An 11368-nucleotide genomic window follows, 5' to 3' on the forward strand; every position below is an offset into this window, starting at 1 on the left:
CACCTCTTCCTGAGCAGTCACCTCCTCTTTCCCCTCCCCCCACAGCCCATCTCTAGTTCCTTCTCCTCCCTCCTCCCAAGACCAGGCCAGCTAAGCCCTATTCCATTTTTAGATGACTGATTATGATACTAGCTGAACTTTGTTCACAGCCTGAATTTACAGCTGTCCCTTCCTTTCATACTCCATCCACCAAACACACCCACTCTGTTCAACATGATAAAGTGCTTACACACAGCATGTCATGTCCACATACATTTGTATTTTTCAGAACAAAACAACAGTTATGCTGGCAAAGATGCTGAATTAATGGGGACCCTTAAGCTCCCAATACACTGAAAAGCAACATCATTTTGCATGTCTACAAAGTATACATTTGTCTTCACAAATGTGGCCAATTGTACCCTAACAGTTAGGACTTTTTCACCAAATCATAGACATAGATATGGAAGTCATCATCAAACTTGATGAAATACACAGAGGGTTTGGCTTCCACTTGGTGAATGACCATGCCGATCCGTTTGGAGCCATCTTCTTTGGTATATTCCACATGTTTACCTATCAGGCCATCTACAACTCCTCCTGGTTCCCTCTCTGCTGGAGGAGACTCACTGGACTCTGGCATGATACGGAGGTCTCCTTCTTTGTAATCATCTAGAAGCTGGTACATGTACAAGACAGGATCTTTCTCATAGGTGATATAAAACCAGGCTTTCATGATTGGTGCTTGGGCTAGGACCATCCCTCTCCATTCATCCTTAGAACCATGCTCGCCCTCAAACATATGTTCCACAGCTTTACCAATTATGGTATTTGCAAGGTTTGCATCACTGACTTGAGACGATGCCACCCTGTCAGAAAGAACTTTAAGAGACAAAACTCTCTCATCTCTGTGAAGTTCCAGTCCATAGACACAGTCAATTCCGTCATATTTCACCAGATAAAGAGAGGGATTTATAGGCACCTGATCCAGAACGGTTCCTTTCCACTGGGTGATGGGCTCATCGCCTTCCTTCCATCCATGTGAAATTCTGCAGCCCACGAGGTTCCTGCGGGGTTGGGATGAAGGTCTGCCCCTCTGCTTCTTTTGGAAGGTTTTCTTCTTCGTCATGTTTGCAGACCCAGTGGCCCGACCCGCTGGTGCCCTGGTTTGTTGCCCTTGGGCTTCCTGTGCGTTGGGGGTCTTCATGCCTACAGCGGGAGGAGAGAAGATAGGAGGAGAGAAGGTAAGAAGACATTCGTTATGCCTTAAGGCGAAGTTTTCCCCACAGCGATGTCTCTGTGCACCCCGTGTTGGCTACTAAATCTTCCCTATGAGCCTGGAACTGATGCTGGAGATCCCGGTGGTGTGCCTGCAAGTGCTCTCTCCCTACCCCGCCCCCCCCCCAGGTTCTTTCAGGCTGCAGGGAAGGGCAGCAGCGGCAGTGGTCCTGGCTGGGGTTAGGAACTCCGCAGGGGCCGGGGTGGGGGCATAGACTACCTCCTTGTTCAGACCCTGCTGCCTCCACTGCCCGCCACTGGTGCCCACTCTCTAAATCGCTTGCGAAGAGCCTATCCCTCCCCAGCTTTGACCCGCACACAGTCACTGTCCTCCAGCCCTGAACGCCCCAGCCTGCTGCCCATACACCCCCTGACAACCCCCACTTGCTTTCTTGGCACCCAACGCCCTCGCTCCAGTTTCTTGCTTGTCTCCTTAAAGCCACCCCCTTTCCTATAGCCCATCGCACTTTCGCAGCCCAGCCCCACTCGGACTCGGTGCCCACCCCTATCTCCTGCAAGAGTTCACCCCATCTCCCTTCTCCATCCTGGTACCCACCAATGGCCTTGGCTTGCCTGGCGTCCACCGCTCGGGATCGCGGGCCTCACGTGCCCAAATCAGACACTTCTCTCCTGCGTGCGCTGTGAGCCTGTGTGGAAAGGGGACCAGCAGGCGCTGAGCCGGGAGCTTGCTGAAGCTGCTTGGAGAGAATCCGTAGACGAGGAGCGTGTCTAGGAGGCGGCAGGGCTCGCCAAGAGGATGGTGGTTGTGTCTCCGGCACTGGGCTCGCGGGCCCTCTGCCTCCTTGTCGGCGGCAGACTCCCCTCTGCCACATCGGGATCCCACCAGCAGCTACTGCAGCAGCAGTCTCCTCCCTCCTTCCGCATAAGACTAAGCTCTTACTTTTTTGTCAGTAAAGAGGCCTCCTTTTTGTGCTGTACACTGCACGGGCAGTCTTCTTTACCTAGGATAAAAGCCTAGACTTGTCCTCCATGATCCAAAATTCACACCTGTGCGACCTGTTGGTGGTCCTTTTTTCTTCTTTTCCTACACACTTCCATCCTCTCAGGCTCCCTAGCTCCACCCCTCAGTTCTCTAGTAGAGTAGTTTTCCATTTTCAACACATTCCTCACATATTTGCATACACACATATTTTCACAGAAACACCTTACGTTACTCAAAACGTATATGGATAAAGTAATCCTTTATATTCATTCATATATGTGCATACATAAGTACATTTTCTACATATTTTGGCAGATATTCATATTCCGAAACAGGTAATTCCAAATATACACCTCTACCCAGTTACAACAAACAGGCATTGTTCTCGGTATATACATTCAGACACACACACATACATAATAAGAATTTCTTGAAAGTAAGTGTAGTCCTCTCTTAAATTTGGAGACCTAATTTTGGAGAAATAAACTCTCTAACCTTAGAGAGTTATTCTCAAATACAATTGTAATTTATAGCAAACCCTATCTAGTTTTGCATACAGTGGCATCCATTTTTGAATATTTTTGTATTCTTTTTTTTACTTACAGTTTTTTGTCCATACTGCACCATAATCTTGTAAAATATCAGTATTATTATGGTGGTGTATCAGGCAGAACATCATCAGTTACATGCAAGTCGAGAGCTATCTCAAACTGATTTAAAATAAAATGAATTTATTGGCTACTTATTTGAAAAAAATCTAGTAATTCTTAGATTTGACTTAATCAAAGTGCTCAGTGTTATGGGATGCATTCTGTTTCTTCCAAATTCATGTTGAAGTTCTAGCCCTCAACACCTCATAATGTGAAAATATTTGGATGTAGGGTTTTTAACGAGGTAATTAGGGTAAAATATGGTCACACAGTTTGGCCTTAATCTAAAACCAGTGGTATCCTTTTAAGAAGAAGAGATTTGAGTTCTTTATATATTTTGCAGATCAAACCCTTGTCTGAGGTATCATTTGAAAATATGTTTTCCCATACAGTTGGTTCCCTTTTCATTTTACTGCTGTTTTCTTTAGCCATGAAGAAGCTTTTTAGTTTGATTAGGTCCTATTTGTTTATTCTTTCCTTTATGTCTCTTGCTCTAGGGGACATGTCAGTGAAAATATTCCTACATAGAATATCTGAGATTTTCCTGCCAATGTTCTCCTCTAGGACTTTTATGGTGTCACAACTTATATTTGAGTCTTTTATGCACCTTAAATTTATTTTTGTGCATGGTGTAAATTGGTGGTCGAGTTTCATTGCATGTAGCTCTTCAGATCTCCTAGCACCATTTGTTGAGGAGGCTATTTTTACACTATTTTATGTGTCTGCCCCCTTTGTCAAATATTAATTAACCATACAGACATGGGTTTATTTCTGGGCTCTCTGTTCTGTTCCTTTGGTCTTTGTGTCTGTTCTTATGCCAGCACCATATCACTTTATTTACAGTGGCCTTGTAATATAGTTTGATATCAAGTATTGTGATCCCTCCTACTTTGTTCTTCTTTCTCAAAATTGCTGTGGCTACTCAGGGTAATTTATGGTTCCATATAGATTTTTGAAATGTTTGTTCTATATCTGTGAAGTGTGTCATCGGCATTTTAACAGGGATTGGACTAAATGTACAAATTGCTTTAGGTAGTATGGACCTTTTGAGGATGTTAATTCTTGGAATCCATGAACACAGTATATACTTCCATTTATTTGTGTCTTCCTTAATTTCCTTCTTCAGTGTTATATAGTTTTCTGAGTACCAGTCTTTTACCCCCTTGGTTAGGTTTATTCTTAGGTACTTTATTTTCCTTGTTGCTATAGCAAATGGCATTTTTCCCTGATTTCTGATTCTGATATTTCATTGTTGGTACATAAAAATGCCTTTCATTTCTGAATACCAGTTTTGTATCCCACTGTTTTGCCCAATTTACACATGACTCCAGTCTAGGAAGATAAACAACCCTATGAAAAAAATTAGCAAAGGACCTGAAATGACAATTCTGCAAGGAGGAGATACAGAGGGCCCAGAGAAATTTGAAAAGATAGTCAGCATCACTAGCCATCACAGATATGCGATTTAAAACCACAATGAGATACCACTTCACACCAGTCAGAATGGCCATCATAAACAAAGAAACAAACAAGTGCTGGAGAGATTGTGGAGAAAAGGGAACTCAAGTGCACTGTTGGTGGGAATGCAGACTAGTGCAGCCACTGTGGAAAACAGTATGGAATTTCCTCAGAAAACTAAAAATGGAACTGCCTTTTGACCTGGCAACTCCATTGCTGGGATTATACCCTAAGAATCCTGAAACACCAATTCAAAAGAACCTTAATGTTCATAGCAGAACATTTCACAACAGCCAAGTGCTGGAAGAAACCTAAGTGCCCATCAGTGAATGAGTGGATAAAAAAAATCGTGGTATATTTACACAGTGGAGTACTATGCAGCAGAAAAAAGAAGGAACTTCTACCTTTTCCAATGGCATGGTTGCAAATGGAGACTATTATGATAAGTGAACTAACCAGTCAGTGGAAAAAACAAATACCATATGATTTCACTTACAAGGGAAATCTAATGAACAAAATAAACTAATGAGCAAAATAGAACCAGAGGCATGTAAATATGGAACAGACTGACAGTGGCCAGATGGAAGACGGGAGGGTAAGAATGGTGGAAAGTAAGGGGAAGGGACTAGTCAAAGAATGTGGATGAAGGACCCACAGACATGGACAACAGTGTGAGGATAAACTGTGAGATTGGAGGATTGGCTGGGTAGATGTGGGTGAAGGGGGAAATTTGAGACAACTGTAGTATAATAACAATAAAAATAAAATAATAAAATAAAATATAACATTTCCCCAGGAAAGCAAATCTACTAAAGCTTTAAAAATATTCTAAAAAAGAAAAACATGCAAATAATGAAAAATAATGAAATGGAATTCATCTCAGTACAGTCCAGTTCTAGGCTGCAGGCCTCTCCTTCGGGATCTACCCCGGTAATGTCAGATGGTGGCCTAGTGTAGCTCTAGGCAGCCTGTTCAAGGCTACAAGTTATCCACAGTCTGTGGATGTCTCCTTCAAGCTTATTTACATCTAGGATGGTCCTTACTGCTTTGCCCCATTGGCTTTTCATCAGTACAAGGCCCAGGGAGTGAGGGTCACTCAACATCAAAAAGCACTACAGCTACCTCTTCCACCTGGCTCTATCTGAGGTCCTGCCATTATTCTTAGCCTCGCTGCTGACTCATCTGTTTCTGATAGGGCTTCAGGTGCTATCTGGAGGATGGAGCCCCTGGATCTCCCCTTGGAGACACTGTTCAGACTTCAGGGAAGATGGTGTGTATGTTCCCTGGCCCTAAACCATAAGTCTTGTTCTGCCCCAGATTATTTCCAATAATGAATAATTTCTCATGAGTTAGTTGTTTGTTTCATGTTAGAGGCAAATCTGTGTAAAAGGGGAAGCTCTTTTTTTCCTGGTGCTGATGGCACCTCTGTATAAGACTTGAGGCTGGGTGGGGTCCTGCGTTCCCCTTGCTGCAGCAATTTTAGCACTCTCTGCCAAGCTGGTTTCAGTGGAATAGGGCCTGAGGGGCCAGAATGTCTTGTCACAACTGAGGAAAGGTCAGAAAGGTCCCTCTTGCTATCTCCCTTTCTTTCCCCTGTGCAAATGTGCCCAGCAGGGGGCTCCGGAGCCTGGGAGGACTGTTTAGCAGGAGGGGGATGGGTATGCCTTTCCCTTCCCAGGTGTTTTTAATCTGCAAGGATTAAATTGGGAGTCTGGAAGGTCTGGCTGGCTGCAAAGAATCTCTGGCACTCAACTCTTGCACATCTACCTCTCTGCCCGTTACCTTTGCAGGACACATAGTCCAGAACTCTGCGTGCTGTGCATCTCCCGGCCTGCTAGCTAAGCTGGGCAGGGTCCAGCAAACCCTTTGTTGCACAGCTCTCTGAACTCCCTGCCCAATTGGATTCAGTAGGAACTGCATTTTCACTCTGGTCTCTTTGCTAGAAGTGCAGCTGCATGTGAGGCCTTTGCCCAGCCACATTTCAGCTCCTTTTTCAAAAGTATGTGGTACCCATACTGTAGTACTGAGTCACTGTCTGATTCTCTGTGCATAACCCATCCCCTAAAAGCAAAATGCCTCTCACAGTCATAGCTGGCTGCAGCCTGCCAGTGCCTCTGACAGATTGAGGTGTGGCAACCTGATTGTTTTTAGGAGATTGAGTCCCTATATAAAACTCTGCAGGTTGGTGCTCCCATTATGGACATGCTGTTCACTATGTGTGTAGCGTGGGTCTCATAGATTTCATATATCCTCCCATGTTTCTCCCAGTCAGAGTTGTAGATCCCTGTGTGGGACTAGTGCCCACTGCTCCAAGATCGGAGAGAGCTCCAAAGCTGTGATTTCTGCCTTGTCCCTCCATTGCCGCAGGTGTCATGCACAGGGTATTTCCCCTTCAACTTATAACATTTCTTTACCGGATGGTACAAATCGTCTCCTGTACTCCTTGGCTTCAAAACTTCATATTAGCTAAGATTCTGTTTATTGATTGGGTTAATTGTTGGAAGATCAGCTGAAAATCTAAGTTGGGGGCAAGAGTAAGTGGACTCAGCTTCCACCTACTCAGCCTCCATCTTAGGGTCTGCAAATTCCAAAGTTTTTAAGGCAAGGTATATTTGTCATACAATATCTTATTTTTTTGGTCTCATTTATTATTTTCTCAAACTAACCCTCATGTCTTGCCATTTACCTTTGAGAGCCCATTGCCTACAAGTTTCAGATTCCTGTCTTTCTTTAAAACAGTTATTATACCTCAGATTCACCCAGAAATCTTTATAATGCCACAGCAATGTCTTCATTTCCCACATATTAACTGGACTATACATGTATTCATAAATTTCAGTTAAGTTCATCAAGATGAGTGTATATAATGGAATTACATGTTGCTGTAGTACAAACTCTATCTGGAAGAAAACAAGAACTATATACCATATCCACGGTTTTCGGTCACTGGACTGGCAATATACTTCTAAAGCAAAGTTTTTAGGGGCCAGTTACAGTGATCTTTAACAAAGGGGAAAGGTTGTTGATGTCCAAAACTATCTCTGTAATTGCCTTTTCATACCATATTTAGTTCACTTTCCTTGGTTTGCTGCACCTGGAAATAAGGGAAACTTCTCATCATGATAGAATTGTCCATTGAAGGACTGACTTGAGCTGGGATTACTGGTCTGAATGTGGTAATTGTACACTCTATTCAGTAGTCCCATTGGAATAATGTGTAGCCAGTCAATGTGTGCTTGTGGACTTCTTAATCATATGTTTAGTTCCTTAATGACTACTTCTCACCATGAAGCTGTGATAGAAAAGTATATCCAATACAGAATCGAAGTCTTTTTTATTTATTATACATGAGCAGACACAACATAGATCTATAATACCTTGGCTTTTTGTTGGAGAGATTGACTCAATGAATATAATCACAAAGCCATGTGTAGGGGGACATTCTATATGTTGGGTGTTTTTCACCACAGTTCATTAACTATAATGCATTAAGAAAACAGTGCTTCCCTGGATAGTGTAGCTCAGTGGATTGAGCACTGGCCTGTGAACCAAAGGGTTCCTGGTTTGATTCCCAGTCAGGGCACATGCTTGGGTTGCAGGCCAGGTTCCCAGTGTGGGGTGCATGAGAGGCAACCATACATTGATGTTTCTCTCTCTCTCTTCCCATCTGTCTAAAAATAAATAAATAAAATCCTTAAAAAAAACAGTGTTAATGAGCCCTTTTGTTCTAGCTATATATTACCTCTTTCTCACCCTATCTTATATTGAGCAATCCTAGTATGGCTTGGCAAATGGGTTGTGCTTACAGATTTAATTGTGTTCCTTTAAATTAATATGTTGAGGGGAGAAAGAAGGAGAATGGAGGAAACTGGGGGAAGGGTCATCAAGGAACATGTATAAAGGGCACATGGACAAACCCAAAGAGGGGTAAAATCAAGGGTGGGAAGTGAGGATGGGTGGGACAGGGGAGAGTGGCTAGGGGAAAATGGAGACAACTGTACATGAACAACAATAAAACTAATAAATAAAAATTAAAAAAATTAAAATGTTGATGCCTTAACTCCATATGTGATATTTGGAGATGGAGCCTGTAGTAGATAATATGAATTAGATGAAGTCATAAGGCTAGAGCCTTCATGATAACATTAGTGTCCTTATAAGAGGATGCAGAGGCACCAAAGCTCTGTGTATACCATGCAAGGACTCAGAAAGTAGGCAGCCATCTGAAAGCCATAAAGAGAGCTCTCACCATGAACCAAATTGCCTGACACCTTGATCTTGAGCTTCTAGCTCCTAGAATTGTGAGAAATAAGTTTACATTGTTTAAACCACCCAGTATATGGTATTTTTGTTGTGGCAGCCCTAGCAGACTAATACAGATTGTGATCTTGGTGATGGGACATGAACAATTAATTATCCCTCTGAACAATTATATATCCTTGCTGGAAAAGGATCAGCAAGCCCCTTTCCAGGCATATATGTCTGTGCTGGGTCTTAACCTCTTTCAAACAGCCAATTTCTTTAAATATCACACCAATTGAAACTCTTTGCTAAATTCACAAATGTACCTGTTTCCCATTGTTGGAAGTACTGGGGGGTTGGATTCTCAGTGTGTTAAAATCTTCTTTCCCTTCAGTTGTAGGTTATCCCCTGATTTATATAGAGAGAACTAAGCTAAGAATTGGAGTTCATCATCAAGAATCTAAATTGTTCATTCTACCCTGCCCAAGAGATTGGGATAGTGAGCTTTGTGCGTACACACCTCAGTACTTAAGATACTTCAGAGTTGAACTCAGGGCTTTTGGATTCTCCAGCAGAAAAAAAATCATTTCTACTGAGGTAGAGGTAGGTCATTCACCTATTTTGGGAGACAGTGCCTGGCCCAGTGAAAGCAATTTCTCAAAGAAGCAAACTCAGAAGTATTTGGTAAAAGGCCAGAATGTGCCTCCTGTATTTATATCTGTAGACTATGAAGGAGCTCCTGAAGGGGCGGTCCAAGATCAATGATTTCAGCTAGAGTAGGGTCCTCACAAGTCTTGGACTCATTAATTCATCTCAACAGAGTTTGTCTGTGGTCAAGAAAATCTGCAAAAAATGATGGGAACATACCAAATCAACTCTTTAGGGTACCACTGACTCTAGCCTTCCTAAAGGTATTGTTAGTCAGAGGCAAGTACACAGAGGGGACTGAGGTCTATAGAGATAGAATTTGAAAGAGCTACAACAGTTTCTTAATCTTTCTTGGTATTCTGAAGCCACTAGAAAAATCTCTTTAAGAATCACTTTTCACCTAGATAAGATCTTTGTAATTTCCTTCAGTGATTATATTTTAGGAGGTCGTTGTATTTGGCTTGATTGTAAAGCAATTTTTTAAAAATAATATGTGAAATTGTGAATTGACAGGTGTACAAGTGTAGTGATTTTAAGTGATTACTAGAAAAAGCTCCATTGAACAGACGCTATAACTGCTCGTATTGATATTTCTGATTAAAATATATCTTTATACAATAGCTGCCTGCATTACAACTCTGGTTGAAATAACTTCAAACATCATAAAATAATAAATACTTGTTTAAAGTAGTTTAAATTATTTGTTGAAGTATATTCAAAATATTTAAAAGTAATTGGCTCCCCTTGGAAATGACTTCACTCTTTTTCCGTAAATGATAATAGTTAATATCCTAGGTCTAGACTCTAGACTGTACAGCCTAAGCTCTCCTAGAATTCAAACTTTAATGTTACCATGAATTATCTGGAGATCTTACTAAAATGCAGATTATGGTTAAGTAGGTCTAGAGTAGGGCCTGAGATTCTGCATTTCCAAAAAGCTTCCAGGTGATGCCCATGCTGCTGGTTTATGGACCTCACTTTGGGTAGCAAGGGGTAGTTTACATTAGATAGCTCCTTGACCAAACATAACTGGCATAGAATGTCTCCTAAAGAGTTTCATTTGATTAGTATTTTATCTTCTCAATCTGGAAAAAAAACTAGTTCTGGAAACTATTAAAAACTAGAAGAATTTATTACCTGAGTTCCTCTAGCTATTGCACCAACATCTGAGATGTGTTATGATATGCCTTATTTTATAAGTATATGCATATTCTTTGAGTACATGAGACACAGGAGTGATGGGTATCTACAAATGAAAGTCATTAAGCTTAAATGTATTGGTCTCATGTAATTCAATATCTTAATTGTGCTTTAAAATTGTGTCTCTTCCAACAGCATGGATGAACCTGGAGGGTATTATGCTAAGCAAAGGAAGCTATTCAGAGAAATCACAAATGCCATGTGATTTCACTTACATGTGGAATCTCATGAACAAAACACACTGATGACCAAAACAGGAACAGACTCATAGATACAAAGAGCAGACTGATGGTTGTCTGAGGGGAGGAGGGTTTGGGGGCTGGGTGAAGTAAGTGAAGGAATTAAGAAAAAAAAGACAAAGGACACAAACAACAGTATGGTGATTACTCTAGTAATCACCTCTAGGGAAAGAGGGTTGGAAGAACTAGAAGAGGGTAAAAGGGACATAAATGGGGATGGAAGGAAACTTGATTCTGTGTGGTTTGATAAACACAATACAATATACAGATCATGTGTTACAGAATTTACACTTGAAACCTATATAATTTTATTAACCAATGTCACCCCAATAAATTCAATAAAATTTAAAAAAAGTTTGATTCATGCTCCCACTGAAAGTAATATGAAATACTAATGCACCCACTCACACATTTTAGGGTGGCATCAAAATGTTTTCATTACAAGTTCATGTACTTGCAATGAATGGGTTTCTGTACTGTTATTACTGATATTTTTAAATAAATGGTTACATCAGTCTTTTAAATTGATCCAGTGAAATAAAAAACCATGGCTGGCCCTGGCTGGTGGCTCAATGGATTGAGTGCCAGCCTGTGAACAAAAGGGCCACTGGTTTGATTCCCAGTCAGGTCACACGCCTGGGTTGCATGCAGGATACCCAGTTGGGGATGTGTGAGAGGCAGCCACACATTGATGTTTCTGTCTCTTTCTTTCTCCCTCTCTTCCCCTCTAT

The 11368-nt window shown here is 41.6% G+C and overlaps 1 protein-coding gene across 1 annotated transcript; it reads right to left on the reverse strand.

Moving 5' to 3' along the window:
- Positions 1 to 239: 239 nt before the first annotated feature.
- LOC118976551 (spindlin-2) lies at positions 240 to 2108 on the reverse strand. Its single transcript, XM_037031075.1, has 2 exons — positions 1814 to 2108; positions 240 to 1188 (listed from the first exon to the last, which is right to left on the reverse strand). Exon 2 carries the CDS (start codon positions 1184 to 1186, stop codon positions 410 to 412), a length of 777 nt encoding a protein of 258 aa, XP_036886970.1. The 5' UTR covers positions 1187 to 1188; positions 1814 to 2108; the 3' UTR covers positions 240 to 409.
- Positions 2109 to 11368: the final 9260 nt, after the last annotated feature.

This window comes from Sturnira hondurensis, unplaced genomic scaffold, assembly GCF_014824575.4.
Source record: "Sturnira hondurensis isolate 20B ecotype Veracruz unplaced genomic scaffold, ASM1482457v3 Scaffold0020958, whole genome shotgun sequence".
Lineage (NCBI taxonomy): Eukaryota > Metazoa > Chordata > Mammalia > Chiroptera > Phyllostomidae > Sturnira > Sturnira hondurensis.